The sequence below is a fragment of the Dromaius novaehollandiae genome, chromosome 6, assembly GCF_036370855.1.
Source record: "Dromaius novaehollandiae isolate bDroNov1 chromosome 6, bDroNov1.hap1, whole genome shotgun sequence".
In the NCBI taxonomy this organism is placed as follows: Eukaryota; Metazoa; Chordata; class Aves; order Casuariiformes; family Dromaiidae; genus Dromaius; species Dromaius novaehollandiae.
Window position 1 is genome coordinate 14000337 of NC_088103.1, and position 22607 is coordinate 14022943.

The 22607-nt window shown below is 39.5% G+C and overlaps 1 protein-coding gene across 10 annotated transcripts in view; it reads left to right on the forward strand.

Annotated features, from left to right (window-relative positions):
- The window catches only part of FAM13C (family with sequence similarity 13 member C), a 147591-nt gene that overhangs the window by 22883 nt on the left and 102101 nt on the right, over positions 1-22607 (forward strand). For all 10 annotated transcript variants that reach the window (XM_064513720.1, XM_026122452.2, XM_064513717.1 and 7 more), the window contains one exon: positions 1315-1450. In XM_064513720.1, the coding sequence (XP_064369790.1) occupies positions 1315-1450 (136 nt within the window). The remainder of the gene's footprint in view (positions 1-1314; positions 1451-22607) is intronic.

Below are 22607 nucleotides of genomic sequence, written 5' to 3' on the forward strand. Positions count from 1 at the left end.
GGCTTGTAAGTTGAGGATGTTAGTATTCGGGTAAGCTATAAATAATCTTGTAGGAATGCTTTGTGCAGGAAAGGCTGTTGCACTGTAAACCAGGACTTAGTGCATGCAGGTTTGTGCTTTTTGGGGGGAGCTTGAGTCTGTCTCCCTCTGAGAAAGAGGGATCCAGGAAGGAGAAATGACACAGTAGTTTATCCTGTAAATCTTTTGAAGGCCATACCTGTTTATAAACCCTACTTAAACCAACTTCATTCAAAAGGAACCCAAACTCAAGTTCTTACAGAGACAACAGTAAGTTTACAAAGGAGCGCATGAATGAAAGTACTTGTACTGGACCCAGCATGTATGTTTGTACTTTGAAATCACAAATGAATAATAAATGTACTGCCTGATTTGACAAACAGAAGAATGGTGTGTGCATGTCTGCTTTAGTCTCTAGAGTTTATGAATTTCTTGTTTAAATATTAAAATTGTGTTGGGTGGAATTGAGTTGGTGCAGCATGGCTGAGGAAGCTGGATTAGTCAACAGCATTTATGTAAATGTCCTCCAAGCCTCCAAATAGTTCTTGAGGGGAATGTATAGTTCCTTCAGGAAATGAGATTACAATTCCATGTAATGAATACCCTGATTTTAATTAAATGATTCTGACTTGGACCACTTGCATGTGTAGGACAACTGCTACTTAAAAACATACACACATGCACGCGCGCACACATGAGTGCACGGACACGTGCACATGCAAAACGTTAATGTGAGCATCCGAAAGTTCCTGTGCATGTGACTGTAGTCTGTGAAATTATAAATAATTACAGTGAAGCGGATTCTTACCTAGTGTTTCTTCCACGCAATTTTGACAATAAGATATGATTCCAGTTGTTAAAGTTCACCCTCATAAGCTAAGCTGGAACAACACAACTCTCTTCCACCCCCAGAACAGTTTAAGCCGCTGAGTGGTGACAGGTTCCTGGGTTTCTTTCATCCTCTTCATCCTTGATTTTTATGAACTACATAGCTGAATTATTACTAGGTTCTAGCTATTTTGTTATGCTGCCTCAAAAGAGTCAGTGTAATGCAAACTACAGCATTGAACTGGCACTTCATCACTGTGAGGCTTCCAGCATTGTGATCCCACCAAATGAAGATGGTCCTTGCTGCAAGAGTCACTTGTTGGAAATGGTGCCAGTGCACCATTTTATCCGGTGTCCCAACTGGCTGCTTTGCTGAATTATCAAGGGTACTGAAGGGCTCCCTGGGTGACTAATTACTTGCCTGTGAGCTGAGAGCTGCTAAACTTAATCCACCTGCTCTTCCCTTAGGATCCCTGTGAGTCCTTTGGCTTGTGAAGAACAAAGGCTTTACAATGGCTTCCTGCTGTATTTGCTTCAACACTATGAGATGCTTTTTGTTGACTTGAACCCTTGTTTCTCACTGAGACAAGCAGATGACCCTAAGGTAAGAAAGTTACATTAGTTGATTCAGCAAGGACTTGAAAGTATTTCATTAGATCGTAACCTATAGATGGAAATATATTTGCGTATACATAGAGTAATTAATGACTATAGCTTGTTTGCCAGCAATGCAAGTATCAGTTGCATGCTAAAGCTAGAAGGGAAACATGAGTGTTTAAATTTCTGATTTGGTAACGAATGCAAGTGAAAACATGAAAGGTCAGGAATAAAATCCCAACTTTTTCCACTTGAAATCATCATCAATGCCACTGGATTTTTCTTCAAGAAAAATACTCTGTGTGTGAGTTTGTGTGTGTGTGTGTATGTTTGGCTATACACTGGTGAAGCAGGAAAGCAAAAGCAGAAGGGTGAAATCCCTCTCACCTTTTCAGAACTCAGTGAGTATGCTTCAACCTCTCCTTGGGCATGTTCTTTTCTAAAACAACATTAGTACTTTGATTCCTTGTTTGCTGTATTTGTCAAAAACCTTCTGGTGAAAGAAGGATGATAAACTAGTTAACAAGAAGTTTTTTATCGGAAAACAGCTTGAGGGAAATGTAGTAGGAAAACCTGCAGTCTAATACTGCACCATGAAGCTACCACACATCCTTGCAGTTCAGGACTATTTCAATAGAAGTGTGCCAGATCAGGTGAAGGGTTAGAGAGACTTGCACTGAATTTAACTCTAGGTCATGGTGCTTGTGTTTGTGACTCCTTACTTCCTCAGCTTCTCTCTCCAAATACCTCTGGTAAGGAAAACCAGTGGACTTTTAATACAAAGTGACATTCAGTATTTATAGCAAATCACATGACCCAAAACAGAGTATTGGGACTTTAATGACTTGTGTCTTGCTCCTCAGAACACCTCTTAAAATAATTCCTGTACAGCCTTAGGTGCAGCAGATAGTATATGCCAATACAAGGATGTTTCTGAAATATTCCTCCTGTGGTACAGGATATGGCCCTAATCTAAAACTAGGGTCATTTAATGGAATGAGAACCCACAGCTCTAGCTCCCCTCATACTTCTCGCCCTGAACGTAGCCAATGCCAATACTGTTGTTAAGAATTCTTGCAACCTGTACTCAAACAATCATCCAAGATCAAAATGTTAGCTATACCTTCATATCTGCCCCTGCATATAGAACTAGGTAGAATAAGAAGCATCAGCAGCTAAAGGAAATTGGAAGGAATTAGAGAAGCCAGGAGCCCCAGCTTTCTATTGCAACACCTTTGTTTTAGAAGCAACTTCACTCCCTGTAATTCTGCAAAATGTCACAGTCTGTCTGGGATGTGGGTGTTGTGGGAAGGAATTCTGCTGAAAAGATCCTTTCAAGTTCTTTAATAAAACCCCAGACAAGGCATAGCCATGAGGCACTCTCCTGCTCTGAGGTAAGCTTATGAAAGAAATCCCATCTGTGGGTGAGAAGGGAATTCAGTCTTCTACGGTTGATCTTGTTTTTGTAATTTCTGGCAAGGAACCCAGCACATTGGATAGGTATCCTTCATTTTTCATAATATAACAATTGCTCAAAGTCTGCTAAACTGGAAACATTAAAGTTAGGTTTACAAGCTAAACATTAAAAGTGTATGCAGTAGTTCCAGCAAAGCAAGCAAAAAGTGAAATGGCAAACCTGGCATACATCCCTTGTTGCTTCCTGGAAATGAAACTTGCTTTTATTGGCTGTTTCTCTTGAAATAACTTAAAGCAGTTACACTGATACTTGCATCCGGACTACTGCCTCATTACTGCCTTCTATGCTGCCCTAATTAGTAGAGCCTTAACAAATTAAAGCCATACTGATCTGGCAGGCATGCCATACAGCTAACGTGTACTTTGCCTTCAGTTCTGTGGTTTGTAGCCTGAGAAAGATAAGAGCCACTGTTCCTGAGCAGAGCTCATAGTATGTCTTGAAGTGCTGAGGGTGTATAACAGTAACAGTCCCTATCATCCCATCTGCTCTACCTCTGCAGGCTGAATCAGGATGACTATTTGGGGGGAAAAAATGCAAGTTTTTGAAAGCACCAATCCAGTACTTCAGAACCATTACTCTGGGTTGGATAGTAAACTATTTACACCCACCTCTTCCATCTAAAGATAGTGGTTTAAAAGATATATCCAAGCTACTGTCCTCTTTCCTGGTCACTGTATGTTGTACACTGTAATTTTTTTTCTTCTTAGTATATAGTTCGAATGCTGTAAAATTCTGACAAGCTTTTTCTAATGTCCGCTAGCATTTAAAATGGTTCTGTAATCTTCTGTCCTAGTTCACAAGCTGTTCTAATACTGAACTGATTTTCTCATTTGATTTAAATCATTCTTAAAAAAGAAGTTAGACAATTCAGTGTTTGTTTTGACCTGAGACCTCTCTAGATAGCTGTGTTGAACCTGAAGCATATCGCTAACTGTGTTGGAAGTGTAGAAGATTAGCTTAGCTTCTAGAATGTAATTAAATTATGAACCGACCTTGCTCATAGCAATCTGTCATGCTCTTTGCTCTCATAATTTCTGAATCTTGTGTTCCAGATAAAGTTGACTTGTGGAACCTTTTGCAACTAGGTGGACAGGTTTTTTTTTTTTTTTTTTTTTTTTTCATATCCCCTTTGTGTACTGAAATCATAAATACTTCCTGAATTACGCATGCTGCCTTTGTCCTGCTAACAAACAGAAGCATGACTTTGTGGGTGCGCACAAGCCACTGCATGCCTCTCCATCAAAGCATGGGATTAATTAGAAGGAAAGCCTACTCCTTGAGGAAAGTACAGTCATTTCTCGTTTCCTTTGTCCTTTATGCATGCTTCACTTTACATTAGCAAGGCTGCAGGCACTTCCTGTTGAGTGGATCCCATCTGGCTGGTCCCAGAAGTAGTGGGGCCATGTTACAAAGAGTGCAGAGACCCTGGGGGCTGGCGAAGGGAGGAGGCATCCTGTGCCAGGGAAGCTCTTCCCTAGACCTGCAGGATGGCCAGGGCCACCTCCGAGCTGGTTTCTGAAACTATGCAGTGCGGCTTTGAGTTGGTTGGAACACTGCAACTAAGTATTTTAAGGAGAGTTTATCTATTTGAAATATGGTTTGGTTGGGAAGGCTTTTGTGGTCTAGAGAGTTTTGACAATCTCAGGGTTTTAGTCTTTTTCAAAGAGGAAGTGGGTGTTTCAGCATTGACCCAATTTTGTGAAAACACGTGGTGCCTCACTTCTATCCGAAGTTGCCACAAAAAGAGAGTTGTGGTCTCCCAGATAGACTATCTGCAATATCTGCCTTTACTAATCCCGTGACAATGCTTGTGACATCAGTTGAAACCTTCCAAAAAAAACCCCAAAACAACACCAACAAGAAGACAACACGGGATCTCATTATCCTGTAAACTGAAATTTCCAGGTTAGAATAAAATGTCTTGTCAGAGTCATTTTTCTTGGTTAGGGGAACGTTGTTCCATTCCTATTTGTGGCTATTAGCGATATTTACTTAGTTTAAATTGGTACGGATCTTGACTATTTTTTCGTAGAAGTTCTTTGCTTAGCAAAGAGAAATTTTAGTTGGGTTTGCACATGAACATAGCAAATCCCATGTATCCCACATGAACTGCCAGGAGATTTGTCAATGCTTTGGAGGGACTGCTGTTATGTTATGGAAGGATTTCTTTATATTACTTTCCCTTCCACAAAAATGTGTTTTCCCTAACTTTTGTAAATTTAGCAAAAGCATGGACTCATTTAACATTAAGTTTTAATTTTGTGCTTGGGTAATACCCAAGCCAGAAGACTGGATAAAAAAATGTCCTATGTTTAGGATCAAAGCAGGACCTGGATCTCCACAAAAGTTATGGACAATAAATTGTAAGGATGTGATTTTTTTTTTTTCCTAGAAAAACAGTGCAGAGTATTTTATTGATTATAGCCATAAGGATTTGATAAAGTGCACTGTAGCCTGGGCAAGTGTGACATAAAGCAAATGAACAAAGTGAATGTGCCTGGAGCATTCGCTACTAGTTCTGGATCTTCAGTGCCAGAGCCTTTCCGCCTATTGGTGGGGGAATGGTGCAAGTGAGATGGTATTTCTGTGCCATGCCTGTGATCTGCAGCCGACCTTCCTTTGCGCTGGAGGCCTGTATCTCTGAAAGGAGGAGTGTGCCTGGTACCCACTTTTACCGAACAGCAGCACGTAGAGGGAATGCTGCTACCTTACTGTTTGCCCCAGCATTGCTGGGGGGTTCTCCAGACTTGCTGTACAACTGCTCTGGGAGACTGCTGTTGGATTTTAACCCCTTTCTATGCCTTAGTGGATTTTGCCACTGTCCCCTTTTCTATCTCTCCCCCTCTCACCCCCAATATCTAGTTTGGGGTTTCCCTGGCTGGCAAAGGCTGCTCTAGGAAAGGATATTGGCAGGAGGAGGTGTGCTGCGTGTGAGGTGCAGTGCTCCATCAGCTGTCCTTTACTGCCGCAGGTGAGCCCGGAAGGGGGTATTGGTCACACTGAAATCCTGTTGGTCAAATTCAGATCCTGTGGTTCTGTAAAGGATGTACAGGAATAGAGCTGCAGCGATCACCCCAGCTGATTACACTGATCGCTGTCCTCTGTCTGTCATTCAATAATGACAGACAGATATAAATGATATAAAGCATGTGAGTGGGGAAAGTCTTTCTAAAACTGGTCACCAGTGCATACCTTTCCTGACTTGGAAAAATGTTCATGCAGGCACCTGCTAAGGAGTAATGGAGAGCTGTCTGAGTTACTTTTCAGTCTGTGAATGCCTATTCTCAGTTTTGTTGTGAACAGAGCATCCGAAAAGCCCCTGCCATAGTCAGACTTGCAGAATTTATATTGATTACAGATTAAGGAGTATTACGTGCAATTGGTGAAGGAGAGTAATAGTTCGTATGTTTAGCGCAGCAGCTGGTTGCTTGTTTTGCTTACTATGGTGAGCTATGCTACCAGGAAGAGGATAATAATTAACCAGCTAGGGTACACATTGGGATGGCAAAAATTTCTGCTTTCAGAGGAGCTGTGTGGTCTTGCTCTAACGTGTTAAAAATTTACCACAACACCAAACCAAAGACTTGCGGCTCTCAGATTTTCGTGTCTTAAATCTGCAACAGAGACTGACGCTGGCAGAGTTTTCTTCCACTTGGTGTCAGCATTGTTCTCTGTCACTCCCAAGATGTATTTGCTTTGAACATAACTCTGAAATGTGTCTTAGTTCTGAGTACCTGCCTTGAAATCAGGTATTGCATTTCTATTTTTGTAACATAGCAGAACATCAGCCCGTTCCTTTCTCACATAATTACTGATATCAGGGAAGCATGAAGGAAGGGTATGAATTCACCTCCAAACCATTATGAAACGCAAGCGTTTTTTACTTTACGCTAGTGTCACCTTTCTTTCCTCAGCAAGATTATCAGTAACATCTCCTACCACTTTTGTATTCCTTTTCTTTGGTGTACATGAACAGCTTGATTTATTCCATCAGGGCTTTTTGCCAGAACAGCATCAGAGGAAATTCATCCCTTGGGAAATTAAAAGTATTTTTACAGAAGGACTTGTGATATGTAAGCATCAAAATATTTCGGGCTTTTACTTGTCATTGGCTGTAATAACAGGAGAGAGAAAAAAGTCATTCCTTTTAAAGCCTTAATAGTTTTTCAGTTCATGCAAGGATAAGGATGGGAATGGGAGAGGTTTACAGAAAAGCAGACAAGAAATGTAAAATAAAAATCAAACCTCAGAAAAATTCCATTGTCAGAAAAAAATAATTAAAAAAAAAAAAACCTTTATTTAACCGTAGTCTTCACAGAAACTCAGGGCATCTGCTAGGTGGAGCTATGCAGCAGTGATTTTAATAGGCATATGCTATTCTGAATGCACACCTTCCTCTCAAGACCCCTTCCCTTCCAATTCCTAGACTACTTCATTCCCCTTTAATGAGTTTACAACGCCTATCCTAGCAAAGATGCAAACATGCTGAAATGCTTACATAGGTTTTTTTCTGTAATTTAGTTGTTCATTTGCCCTATAAAACTAAAGGCTGCAGAACTTGCACAATATCAGCTGCCAGGAGAATATGGTGAGCATTTAAGTATAGCTGCATGAAGAAAGGCATGGCTGAATCTTGAAAGCATGCTACTGTGTTATAGCCTAATGCAGGTTCACTCTTTCCCAGCTTTTTGCGTTTTTTTCCTGTAGAGTCTGTTTTGTTTAATTTCTTTGCTTCATGTCAAAAAAGAAGTATGTGTTCATGAGTCAGCATTTCTGTTAAATAGTTTCCAGAGCTATCAAACTAAATACTGGCTACCTTTTCCTTTCGCTATGAAAAAGAAAAAGGATGAAATATTCCTCTAATAAAAATACAAATGCAGCAGAGCCAAAAACATGAGAAACAAGAGGAAATGGATGGCAAAGATCTGTGCTACTCCTGTTCACCAGGCTTCTTGGTTAGCCCAAATCGTCCTGATTCACTGATACATCTTTGTTTTCTTAAATGAAAAGATTTGTGGAAAAAATAGGAAGGATTAACCAGAAAAAAAGCCTGTAAAAGTATTGTGGAAAAATCAACGTGATGCTTCAGAAAGTTTTAGTAAAAACAAATAAACACAACACCTCTGTAGATGCTTCTTTCCAGATGCATTTCTCGTCAATTCAAAGGCCATTTTTAATTTAAACAAACATTACTGCAGTTCAGCTTTGCACACGCGGTTTGGCCTGTGTGGTTGATCACACGGGCTCTGGAAGCTAAGAGTCTGTCAACAGCCTTAATTCTGGTCTTTGAATCTTTGCTGACCATCCCCTTTAAGTACCTGCTGCTCTATTCCCTGAAGACTGCAGATGAGCATGCAATGATTCTGGCTAGTAGGGAAGTAAGAGCTTGGGCCCTGGGCTGTTCTGCCACATGACCAGTTAGTTGCCTGTGTCTGGAGATGATCTTATTAAAGGATACTAATCTGGGCTGAATTTTTCTGTAAGCTGTTAGGAGGAGAACGAGCAAGTCCAAAGGCTGCTGCCACGCGATCCAGCCTCCGTTTCAGTGTGCCGCTGTAAATACAAGCAGGAGCTGCTGCTGTCACCAGGCTTTGCATGAGAGTGGCTGTAGGAGCTCAGCTTTTGGCTCTTTCGGGAAACCCTTGTGCCACCACTTGTGTGCAGGGAGCGTGGCCTGCCCTGTGGAAAGGGGAGGGGGGGAGCAGCGATTGCCAAAGCCACAGTCAGAAGCCAGGAGTTAAACCCTCGCCCCTCCATCTATCCCTCCGGTTGGCACCTGACACTAGGGATTTGCCAAGCAAAGGGGTGCTGGGATCTCTGCCTAGTGCAGGCAGGAGAGGTGCCTCAGTGCCAGGTCAGGGAGCAGCTGATTGCCACACAAACCTTGCAGGCAGGCATGCTGGATAAATAGGTGGCTGTTAGTAGAAGACAGGAGATGACATCTGGTCCTAGTAGTTCTTTATACATCCCAAACTCTGTAGCTTTAGGATTTTTTTTTTTTTTTGTGCTTTATTTATATATATTTTGCCCCAACCAAAGCATTAAACTGAATGGGACTTAATTAGAAGGAAAAAAAATATTACTATATTAAAAAAAAAAACCTTTTTGATATACCAAAGTGTCTGCATGATGGTTTTGATATTTTCATAGAACTACAGTGGAGAACAAGTGAAGAAATTGTCATTGAGGACTCTTCCTCCCCTATTGTTTCAGTTTTTAACCTTCTAATTCTGTTTTAAAATTCACTGAGAGTTATGTGAATAGCTTTGAGTTTCATAATCTTTTTCACCAAACAATACAGGAGGACCATGTAGCAATAATAAACACTGAGCTGAACTTTATATACTGTACACTGTTACTCAAATCCACACAATACTTTTAAATATGCTTGTCTTTTGCCTATTTTCACTAGCAAAATATAGCAAGAAATCCACTGCTCAGTTGCAAGGAATGATGGATAAACAGAATATTATCTTCATTAAATATCTGATCTGCTGCTTTGCTTTTCTTCCAACTCTTGCTTTCATATCCTGAATGTTTAGCCTAAGCAGGTTTTTACCTATTTTGCTAACCATTTATATTCCATAATGCTTTCCATGGTTAACCAAAACGTCTTGGGCCTGGGGGAGGGACCAAGATAAATCTGTGTTCGAAATTAATATTAATAGGCTACAGAACAGTATAGAAGAGCTGCATCTATTTAGTTACCCTTTGTAACCAGTAAGCATGGTTCATGTTAGAAGCTTAAGCAACTTGCAAAAGTGCTGCTGACAAACCAACAGGCTGATGTGTTGTAGATAACAAGTGAGCTGAGCATGCTTTTCTTTTCACTTGCCCTTAGTAATTTGGATGTTACAAAGAAAATAGTCTTTTCTTCTTGCTAGATTTAGAATAAAGTTGCTTCTAGCAAATTTGTAATTGCAGGCACATGTGTAAGCTGAAAGAATATCCTTGATCTGCCTCAGGTGTGAGTTATTAGCAGCAGAAAATGGTGTTCATTTCTTTACCACCCTATCACCTGTATTCATATGATAACGAATGCGCTATGCTTTCTGACTAGGGAGAGCATAAACGGATGAAATCTAAATCCAGATCTATGTAACTGTCATTCTTTGTAAAGTACATTTGTTTGGAATGTCTACAGCAAAAAGGAGAGGAGGTGAAATGAGTTATGCTTAAAACTCTCAGATATGTTGTTTCTGACATGCTTGCTTAGAATTCTCCTAAGTAGTGATTAAAAAAAAAAAAAAAAATCCCCGGTTTGCAAGGCTTTGCTCTGATTTCTGTTTTTAAGCCCTTTGCTAAGACTTGAGATACATATTTCTAATTTTTGTTGTTGCATTTTCCTCCAGTTTAGGCTGCTTTATTGAAAGAAAGGAGAGGAGTTCATACTGAGCCAAATTCAAAGAAAAAAAAATCAAAACCTTTTATATGCAGAAAAAAGGGATAGCATTTTTAATATTAAGCTCTCTTGAGAAGCTTGGCACTGCTATGGCCACTCTGTGGAAGGAAAGGAAACTCTTCAAAGTAGGATATGGTAACTTCAACTAAAGGACAGATCAGCTCTTAAGAATACTGAGGGGAAGGGTAGATCTCTTCAGTGCAGTTTCTTCTCACTTAATAAATTCTACAATATGCAATATTCCCTTCTTTGGAATCTTTAAATAGCTTAGATTTCTTTTTTTAATCCTAGTTAACTTTAGAGTTGAAGGGCTACTGCTGCCCCTGCATGGTCTTCGACTGTGACCTTTTAGTTAGTTGAAAAGGAGGAAAAAATTACTAGTGGAAAATAGAAGAATAAAGTAATTCTGTGGTATCAACTGAAAAATCACTTCAATGAAGAAGTTGCAAATGGTGTCCTCAGCTGACCCTGTTGCAGCTCATTTACTCAGAGTAGAATATTCATTCTGGAAAGTGCTACAATCCCTTTAGGTATTCTGCCTCTCTGTCTCTCTCAAGTTTTTCCTCTTTTTAAAAAGTGACGATATATTCTAGCCTCCTTTGAAGCTCTTGATATTACAAAGTAGCACAAACACTTGGTTTTAGAGAGATCTTTTTGTTTGTTTCTTGTTCCTTATTAAAGCCAATGGGTCAGAGGAGTGAAAATTTCCTCCTACTTCACACCTGCTGAAATTCTGGTTCTTTGTCTAACATGGATTTAAAGCAAGGAGAAGTCACCTATCTATATATCAGGTATGGCACTGATAGAAGTGATGTAAATTGCTCCTCATAGAGAAGAAAGCAAGGTTTCTTCCATACCACCATGCATCTCAGCCTGGTTCTGCAGAGGCAGCTCTTGTAGACTTTATTTCCTAAGAAGGAAAATTCTGGGAAAATCCTGGAGAAATCATTGGAAAATTGTGGAAAATCAGTGGGTTAGTGCCTGGATATGCCAGTAAAATGGTTATTCCTGTATCACCTCTACTTTGATTTGTGTAGGTGATGTGGTGGACCTTCCTGGATAAAGCCACTTTGACTCTGGAATGATCTTGTGAAGAGAGTACTATTCCTGAACCAGAATGCTTTCAAGGCATTTTGCAAGACAAAATATTTTACTTATAGCAGAGAAGATACTATGCTTTTTACAGAAAATGCCAGCTTATTGTTTTCTTGTGCTCTGCACATACGATAGGCAACCTTCCACCCTAGTAGAGCATGTGCCATTGTGGATAGTGCTATGCCAGCCTCATTACTCCAGATGGTGCTTGGATATTATCATGGGAAGCTTGGAATATCTTAGAAAAAGTGGAGCATACATTTTGAATTACATAATAGTGATTTCTTGAATTTTTCACAGGGTATCTGCATTTTATACTCAGGCAACAAGACAGCAAATTCTAACCCAAAGAGCTCTATGAAACAAGTAAAACCAAATTAGTATATGGAGGCCTTTTCGCTGCATATTCAAGGAGGAAGTCTGTCTAGTAAAGCTGCTAGAACTGTAGATAGGAGCTGTTTATGGGGATTAAGCCTGTCAAATGAGGGTTTGGGGTTTTTTTGTTTTGTTTTCCTCTGTTTAACTAGTTGTAAGCACAAAGGGAAAGGAGGACCCTCATCATTTTGAAGGAATAGATACTGGGGATCCCAGTCAAAACCTAGGTCAGACAAGGGCTTTTAGGTTAATCTCCCAAATAATAGGAAAATTCTTGGTTTGACACAACTGTGAATTCCACTGGTTTGCTGGTTTGCCTTTTAATGAGTTGGTTTTGCTTTTAAAAACAAAAGGAATCTTTTTTGTTGGTGGTGTTTGTAAGCATCACCTTGTCCAGTATTTATATATTCATTTTTCATCTCTGGACTGTGTTCATGACTTTTTTTTATCTTCCTAAATGTGCTCTTCAGTCATGGTTCAAAAAGCAGCCCCTCTTTCAAGGCTTCCACCCACCTTTCCTTTGGCATCTGATATTACAAAGAAAAAAGCATGTACGTTTGAGAGCTTATTACTAGAAGGAAATTGGTTTTTGAAATACTAAGCAGGTACGGAAACAAAGCCCACCCAAACTTTTTGCATAAGTTTTAGGGGAAAAACAATGCAAAACCTAGTGTTACTGCTAGTATATATGTTCTCCCTTTTCAGATTCAGAGAAAGATTAAAAAAAAAAGCTTTTGTTTTGAAATTTTCCTGATACGTATTGAGAGTAAGCCCATCTCGGTCAGTGAAATTATGTTGATCTTGATAGGAAGCTGGACTCATGACCTGTGCACTAACAAGCTGACAGTCTCCAAGGCAGACAAAAATCCCACCCTGTGAATCTTTGTTTCGTAGTAGAGCTTGGAGTGAGAAAGCAAGAGGATCATTATCTAATGGTCCATGGTTGTGACTTTATTGACCTAATGGAGAACACAAACTTCCCAGGAAGGGTGTGACGAGGGCTGGAGAGATTATTAGCAAGTGCTATAGAAGAAAGAACTAGGGTGTGAGGAGGAAGCTAATGGGACACAAGATAAACTTTCCTGTAATGATTTTAACTGAGATGTAGTTAAGTAATGCAGATTCGTGAAAGGATAATATTTTTTCCCTTGTACATAGAGTGGAAAGGGTGAAGAAAGACTGGTGTGGCCTCATCTGAATTTGAATGTTGCTTCCTGATCTAGGTGGCTGCACTTGCTTTGTGCTCAGGCTAAGCTGGGTTGCCCCTGGGACTCTGCTTAAAAGCACAGGGGATAGGTCTGCACAACACCATCAGGTCTGGCATGGTGTGTTAGCTCAGGTTGAGAGTCCAGGAGCAGTCATGTATCTGGACTTCCCCATAATGTATCCTTCCCATTTCACCAGTGGATGGAAAGTTGACTATTAATTCTGGACAGAAAAAGACAGATATTTCAGTCCAATGAAAGACTATTGATGCTTTGGATGAGCCCAAGAGGTTTGCGTTAGGATTAGCTTGGAATATGTCTCTCATACTTTATTAATTCACTGATGGGGTGGTGCTATTTTTCTTGCGTTTTTCTGACGCAGATATTACGCAGGAAACCCAATGCTGTGCAAAGGTGCTAGAGCTAGCTCTACATTACTCAGCAGTCTGGATAGAGTAGATTAGTTTGGACTGAGTATTTTGCAAATGTAACTGCTTCCAGTACCTGAGGTAGTGTTGTCATACCCACAGTTCAACAAGGTATAGAAATTAGGGGAAGAATATGTTTTTTTCCTGGAAACATGTTCCTGAATGTCTTATGCATATATCGTTTGTTTGTAAATGATCAAATAAAACACCTTCAGAGCAACTGGCTGCAGCAGAGAAGTGTTCAAGGTATCTCTTGCACATACATATTTTTTGCATCTGTTAAGTGCACAGGAATTTAAAAGGGGGACTGCAGTCTCAGCTGAACCTTTGAATAAAAGCCCTTAAGTGGCAGGAACAATATTGGATGAAGTTTCTTCAGTATTGTCTTTCCTTACTGAAGATAAAGGATTAAAAAAAATGGACTGAGATGCTTGCAAAAATTCTTCTTTATCTTGCCCTCACCCTTCTCAAGACTTAAAACCTGATATGAAGCATAATCCAGAAAAATGCGTCAAGAGGATTTGTTCATAAGCGTACAGTGCATTGGCATCAGCAAACTCTTATTATGGCTGTCATGTTCTGTATCTTAGAGCCTCGCTCTAATCTTCCAGCAGCATTCAAGTTTTGTGTTTTCCATTTTTATTGAATTCATTAGAGAAGTTTGGATGATTCTGCTGATTGTGAAATTATCAGAATTTTTTAATAGAATGTTTGTAAAGATTATTTTTACCCTAATTAATAACAAATATAACATCTGACTGTGTTTCTATATTGTTTAAATGGAAAATATGTTGCCTGTTTGGAAGCAGAGAAAATGGTAAATGAGAGCTATATTTATGTACTTATCTTGCCTTTAAGTTAATCTCCCATTACTAGTCTTGAGCCTTTTAGGTTGCTATAGAAACTGCCACAGCCTCCAACTGTGCTTCCTCCAAGACTTAATTGCATTCTGAGTTTCATACACTCTCTATTAACTGCAGCCCTGGCAGACACAAGCACATTGCAGAATGAGTTGAATTAATGGTTCAATATGATGTATGTATTTTTTTTAATACTATGTTTCCATATCCCATTTCAAATTTTCCTTTACCGCCTGGTAAAGCTCTTCTCTAAAATGTAGTGATACCACAGGGAAGGATTCTCTCTGTTTGCTGCCACTGTATTTGATGCTTTGCAGCCTTCCATATCATCAGAGTAGCTGCAAGAGTTGTTAGACTTAAGGATTTGTTTTTTCCTTAAAGGGGTCAAATTATTCATGAAATATCATAGCTCCACTGAAGTCTTCCTGAGACTTCTCCTTCACCTCTACCATTTTGAGACAGCTGTGGAGGCGCTTCAGTAGCTCTGGTGAGCCTTTGCTGACTTTGGTACTCTTTACCACACAATTCTTGCTTGCTCAGTGTGGGTTAAAGATGGGCAGTTTTCAGCCAGGCCTGTTCTTCAGGTGGGAAATGCTAATTCATCAAAGTTTAAACTGATTATGGCTGTGTGCATCATTCAGTATGACTTTGGGAAGTATTTACTATGCCCGTGATGGAAAATCTCATCAAAGCCAGACTGAGATTGTCTCTCACTCAACTGGCACAACTAAATCTCAGAGAGTGGTTTTCCTACTCAGTTTTCAGCATGATGATGCTATCAGTGCAAATACACCGTTCTTATTGATGCTGTTCTACATTCAGTGGGGATGGACTAGATCTTAGCTGGTTAACACCACCTTCCATTGAATTCACTGGCTTTAAGATTAGAACTCTGTAATAACAAAAGCAATGCCAGTCCAGGACTATTCTTACACAAAAGGAGGGAAGAAAATGTATCGCAATAGGAGGAAGACAGAGTATATATTTCCATCTCCTGTGAAGTCCTCTATAGCATTGCTGCTTTGCTTGTGCTTAGCGGGGAAAAGGATGGATATTCTCTTTGCTCTGTTGCTCTTAGAGCTGGGATGTTTCCATACTTGGGTCAGTGCTGCCCCAAAGATCTATTTCTGTTCTTGTTAGCGGCAAACTGATGAAGTGACAAAGTCAGACTGATGCTGAGAGCAGGGCAAAGCACAAATTCCACCAACTTGTCACTTCAAAATGTTCAAGCCTATTAAGTCATGCTTTTAGGTACTGGATGTTTGTAGACAGCTTTAAAAGTCGCAATGGGTATATTTAACTTCTTAAATACACTTTAAAAATTGACTCTTTGTGCTAGCATTATTCATGTGTGTTTTTTTTTCTTTTTTCCTTTTTGCCTTTCTGAATATGTGCTGTGTTGCTTGAGTTATGTATCAATGGTCACTTATAAAAAATATCTTTGTAATTTAGTAATTTAGGCCTTTCTGGCCTCAGCCTTGCTGCAAATATTTTTCAGTGAATTTGTGTAGAAATTTTTGTTCTTTTTGAACTCCTTCAACAAAAAAGATCAGTTGAGAAAGGAAGAAGTTACGACAGTATTGTTGGAATTAATCTGAAAGGGTGTAGACAGTTTTGCAGCACTCATTCTCACTTTTTTTTCCTTGTATACTTTTTCATTAGCTGCCTGTTTTGCACCTCTTGCCATAAAGCAGTGAGCTTCCTGTCCAAGAAATTAAATTTCATCCACAACATCTCAGCTTTCCTTTTTAGCTGCTGTGTGAGCTTGCATGTTAGGCAGAGCTGGATTTCTCTACCAGTGCTGTGGCTCAAGTTTCAGTGTGTTACATTTCTTGGATCGCCCTGCAGAACATCATCATACATTCTGAAAATGTGTGTGATGGAGACCTTCCTCAGCCCTTCTAAAAAAACACCTAATTTGGGATGGGATTCATTTGGATTTCAGTGTAAAATAAGCACTGTTTGTTGGCTTCTGTCATTCTTGAAAAGCCACGTAGTTGCCATGTCTCCAAGTTGTCTGTCTGCATAAGCTATTTTCCAGGCAGTGACAACACTTCATTTACAAAAAGTGCTGCTTGTGATGTCTCCGTAGGCATTAAGAATAAAAACCTTGCCTATCATCTGGACAGCAGAATGTGTGAGCGTGTGGAGGGCTTGATAGTGGTTAAATACGGTTGCTGAGAATTTCAGTAAAGAGAAGAGACTTGTTACAAGTCTTAGATGTGCCAATAACAGGTTGTCCTACTGAACTGTAGAATGTATTGCAATAGTTTTTGTCACAAGTCATCACTTTTTATTATTTCTCCAGTTCATCATATTTTTAGGCTGTTCCTGTAGACAAATGGCACCTTTTGAGTATGGGTAGCTGGATGTTAAGGGCATCTCTGGGGCCACATGAACTCATGCAGTGGTGGTTAGGGAATGCAGCCCTTTGTCTCAGTGGGGGACTTACCGTTGTCCTTTGCATCTCCTGCCTTGCCAAAACCTGTGCTCAGGTACCTTCTGTTCATCCTTCTTTCCCTTCCCCATCCTGTTGGGGAAAAATGACTCACAGCCAGCTCTTGTACACTACCCAGAGGTGGGTGAAAAAGCAAAGATGTTTCTCATTTGCAGCCCTTGTACTAGTCCCTCTTGTTTGTCAGACCAGCTGTACTGCTACTTGGGAGATGTTTGTGTTGGAAGCCCTGCTGTTTCTGGGAGCAGGGAAGATAAACCATACAAGCTGCTGGCAGACATCAGGGAGAGGCATTTGAGCCAGATTGCTTAACGGACAGTGGAAAGATTAAACCTTGCAGTAGACTTTAAGCTTTGATTTCTCCTCCTTCCCTCCTTTCTCAGTATAATCAAAGAAAGGGTGGAGGGAAACTTGCCCATAAAGACGATTTTGGATAAGCAGGGGAACTTGTGAGATGGTTCATACAGATCTTAGAGAAATAACCTCACTGAAATAAGGAAGTGCACAAAGAGTGTGGTGGACAGGTAGGGATGGACCATTCAGCAGATCTGATCATGAATTCCATCTCGCTGTTTTGGTTGGTGCCTTGAATAGCCTCAGTGTCCTCCAGCACACACTGGACAAGTTGAAAGTGAACACTGCTAAAATGTAGGTGGAATGTAGGCACTACTAAGCCAAATTTTCAAAATTTGTGAAATGGAGACCTAGTAATTACTTTTAATGTGATTTCCATCTCTTTCTCCTCCTCCTTGTACCCCCCAAATCCATCCCCAGTGTAATTTCTACTTTCTGATCTTAACCCTGCTCACTGCAATTGCCACTTAGCAGAAGGGTTTCACCCATGTAGTAACTACATGGGTCAATTTGAATTTCCTTGCATGGGATGCAAGGGAAATGAGCATGGACTCTATTAATATCTGTTCTTACGTAAACAGAATCCATTTTCTTTAGTTCTTCAGCTAACAAAACACTGTGGGAACAAGACAGTCCAAAGCTTGGGAATTACTCTACAAGGAAGACTCTCAGTGTTTCTTGGCAAAAGCTCCTTTATGCACTAGGCTTACTTGTTAAGAGCCAACAGTAACAAGATTTTATTCTGGAGAGCAGTTCAAATAAATAGACACTGAATGTTTCTGCCTGTCTTTGAACTTTTCACACAGAAAGCCCAAAGATTATTTCAAAGAAGGCTTAATTTTTGTCTTATTAGAGCCAGATACTCAATTGTGAGGGGTGTAATGAAAGAAAAGAGGAGTTGGAGTCCCAGATGAACTTATGGAAAATTCTGCCATTTCTTTATTTACTTCCAAATATTCACAGAATGGAAATATATTTTCAATTCTGTGCTGTCAATTTGCTTAACTTAAAAAGGCAAAACCAAAAGGCAGAAGGTGACCGAGGTCACTTACTCAGCAATAATTGGATTTCTGGCATCTGTTGCTATTAAATTTTTATTAAAGTTACCATAGGAGCAGCTGAATTGTGTCATAAATGGTGCTACGAGTCAGACGTCATACGCACAATGTTTCTGGGGTTGTTGGAGAAGACTGCAATGGAGTCATTAAGTGGCATTAGATTTATAATGTCAGGACTTTTATGGTATCCTTTAAAATTTTTCTTGCATGCTTGCACTGAATAAGCATATTGAATGAGAACCTGGATATCTCCAGTATTGTATGATGTGCAGGTGAGGCCCCACCCTCGTACGTCCATCTATGCAGTACTTCAAGGCAAAGTAGAGGATAGTGAACTTGTCCATTACATTAAAAAGTATTTGTGTGATTTCCTGTTAGGGTAGCTACCTTAGAGTGTTTGTTGTCTGGCTTCAGTATGCAAGGTCTTGATTATTTTTTTCTTTTTCTTCAGTAATGTGTTTGTTTTCAGGTTTCATTGCCAGCATTTATAGAAGTGCGTGGCCGTCTTCTGTGCCCTGATGTGCATTGCTAAAGGAGAGTGGGAGCTCTCTTCCCTAATGGCTTCTTAGCTGGGCTGAACGCTGGTAGCTCTGTGAATGTGGAATTAGCAGCTTAGTTTCTGACTGTTAAAATAAAGCCAACACAGATGCCAGTTGGTGCTGTTTCTCTGACTCAGGACAGGCTACTTACAAAGGCCTCTGCAGATTCTTAAGAATGCCTCAGGCTAAATATTATTTCAGTATAAAGATAACATTGTTAGAGATAAATATAGGGAGAAGATGAATGATCCTGTTTATTCGTGGGTTGTTGTTGGGGGTTTTTCACTGGACAATAAGATCTGGTTAAGAATAAGTTCAGAATGCAATTTTACATACTAAACAGCTGCTGCAGATCCAACAGGAATTTATGTGAGAGAAGGTAGGACTCTTTGCTTTAAATCTTTCTCCTTTGTGTGTTATTCTTCTCCTCCCTTCACGAAATCCTATCTTCACCCTGCTCTGTTTTTGGATTTTAATAAAAAGCTGAACCGTGAGTTTCAAACTCAAGGGAAAAATGTGACCCGACGTATCTTTGCAGCCTGCATGAAGCAGGAGCCTGTTTCTCTTGGCTTGTGCTTTCTAATTGCTAGTTCACAATGTATTATTATGTTATCGGCAGAAATATTAATAGGAAACCAAGTAATCACTAGTTAATGCATTGACCTGCACAACTAGTCTTCAGATAAATCTGGATAGCTACTAGAGCTTTTATACTGAGTACACATTGCAACAACTGATGTGTAATAAGGTGATCTGTTAAGACCTATATACAAGTGCAACAATGAAAGAGATATCAATCTTCATAAATGCAGTGTAAAACTGAAGGAAATCTGTACCATATGTGCAGCATTAGTGACAAAAATGAGCCATTCCCAAGTCCAAAAATAAATCTAGAACTCTACGTATGAAAAAGTTTTCCTAGATCCAAACATAATGAAATACATACCATATTTTGTTAGCTGCTCAGAATTGCACCTGGCCACCTGAAAAACATTTCTATGGTCTTTGAGAAGACTATAGAATTCTGAAAAGAGCCAAAAAAAAGAACAAAGAAAGTATGAATAATAAAATGATTAAAAAGTAATAATCTTTAAAATAATGAAGAAAATAGTTCAATGAAGAAACAGTCTCGATTCTGTTTCTAAGGAATGTGTACTATGTAAGGAAATAGAAGGTAATTATTCTAAGAACACCTGTGGTAAAATCATTAATTATCATTCAGATAAAACTTGATTAAAAGCACATCTTTAATGTAGCAGTATGCTTTTCCCTGCATGCTACCATCTGGGACTGAGTGTCTTCTGCCCTCTCTGTTATTTAAATCAAATAGTAGCAAACAACTGAGAACGTCATTCATTTTCTCCTATCTGCCTCACAATCATATGAGTTCCAAGAGGCTGTTGTTCATAAGGGTGTAGTCTGCCCTTCTTACAGGAAAAGAATGAGTCTTATTCTTCAATGCTGTTGAAACAAGTTACAAAAGTAACTGAAAGATTTGAATTTTATGTGTCTATTGGAAACTTGAGTGTGGCCATGCTCCTTTTTTGCTCCTATTTTCCAGCACTAAGCAGCTCAAGGGTGCTGGGAAGTATCAGTATCCCCACTGATGGTTGGTCTGGTAAGACGACTTACTCTGTAAGAGCTCCTGGTCTAGCACTGCACTGAGAACAGCTTCCAGACTGCCCAAGCTCTGCAGGCTGTGATGTTTGACAGTGGGCATAATGCGAGGAAATAGGAGGTCAGGAGGGAAATGTAAATGCAACCTTGCAGCTGACATCTAGTGATGGAAGGTGGCATTCAAAATAGCCGGTGGGTTAAAACAGTTTTCTTTAAAGAAGTAACTTTTCTAGTGTTGCCTGCCTGGGAGGAGGGCACTGACAGGCTCCTATGCCTTTTTGGTAATTTAGTGTGGCATATGAAGGAGAGGAAGGAGGAATTTTCTTGGATTTTTTTTTCCAGAAGTAGCTTAAGAATTTCCCAAAGGCAGAAAAGTTGGTAGATGTTGCAAGCCACAGAGGGCCTCTCATAGATCTTGCAAAATTTACAGGGTTGGAGTGTGCTCCGATCCCAGACTGCTTCTCTGTATGTGACATCCACTTTCAAATAGTGCGTGATTTTTGGAGGCAATGACATTTGTTTCCAAAGCATTTCTGTCATTCCTAAACCAGAACACACTAGATTATTGCTAACAGACTCTAATAACAGACAAAATGTTTCATGTAGCTACAAGCTTCCCAAATCAAAGTTTGGGATATGCTGTTGAAAACAAACCAGCCCCCACACTACTACAGCTGCACGTATTTCTGGTACACAAAACCAAACTGACCGTGAAATGTGTCCTCTTTCTCCTCCTTGCCCCTAAAAAGTCAGTTACATTCTGCTACAAGTACAGTAAGACAAATCAATTCTGAAGTTTATAGGTGAGATATTATGAAGCACTTCTGAAAATAGACTAAAAGGGAAGTGTTTGAACTCCTGTGGCTTCGGAATATTTGTCTGGCTTGCTTGCAGTGTGCCAAAATAATTGTGCCCTGTGAGGAGATTGTCACTTGAAATTTGAGGTGGCTGGTAAGCTGACCTCTAGCTTGAACAGTAACTGAAGAGGACAAACCCTTCTTGGGCTGTGTGAAACTCATTTTTAAGCTATCGTGTAGCAGGCATTTGAAAGCTTCTCATTACCAGCCCGTGAAGAGCTGGAGGTGCTATGATTATACAACCTATGAATCCTCCTGGAGGAAAACAACTCCTCAAAAATGCTTTTTGAGCACTACAGTGAAATGGCGTTGCATTATATCATATTGCAGGTCTGAAAGTGGGGGGGGGAGGAAGCAGGGCAAAATAGGAATGTAACATATAACTAAACTGAGGTTTTAATATATATTGAACAGAACAAGAACAACTTAGAAACGTTACTACGTCCACATTTAACCTGACTAATTATAAAACCTGTTTAGGAGTCTAGTGTGTTTTCATTGTGTTCACACACAGCAGTGAAGAGGCATGCTGAATTCAGTTACATTAGTTTCAAGTTTTACTGGATAAAAAAGTGGGCAATGCCTGTTTTTTTTACCAGCTGAGTGGGGTTCTTAACGCTAAAAACAACTGTTTCTGATAAATGAATAAAGGTTTTAAAACTATGGGGTATGTTGGTTTTTTTCATAAGCCTTCCACCTAATTAAAAATAATATATCATTAAATTTTTATCAACTGAGTTAAGCTCAGGTAGTAGCAAATGACATTATATTATAATTCTAGAAAAACTTTCTGTTCTAACCTCAGAAAAAGAGAGAAAATATTGCAGAAAACTAAAATTTCTGCCACTACTGATTTCTAGTATTCAGCACATAATCTCAAAATTCATCAATGGATCTTAGATCTAGAGACTTAACCAGTTGTGGCAGTGAATGCTAAGCATCTTCCATTTCAAGAGATATTTGTGCTAATGTGTTTCAAGTTTTATTTTTGTAAAATTCTAATTTTTGAAGTTAAATTATATGTTTAAAGGTAAAATCATTGTCATGTCTGTTCAAAATCTCTTAGGTTCTGTTAAAAATGTGAAATCTCAGTAGCAAATAGGCATATAGCAAACAGCACTCTAATATTGCATCCTGATTAAAATGCAGGCAGAACACTGCAATTGAGTAAAGTACATAGGTTACGGCCCTAAGCTGTACCTCACTTTCTTTTATATGAAGATAATTTGATGCAAAAAAAACTTGGTGGTGAAGCGGGGATCATTACCACGGCTGATTTACTTAGGGCATTCTTGAGGCTATATGACCTCAGACTATTAAATGACTAATAAACATAATGAAATAGTTTTGAAAGAGAGTACTGAACACTACAACAATGTTACTAGGCATTACAGTGTAATTGCAGTAAAAGGAAAGGAACCTGAAGTTTATAGTGATTATTG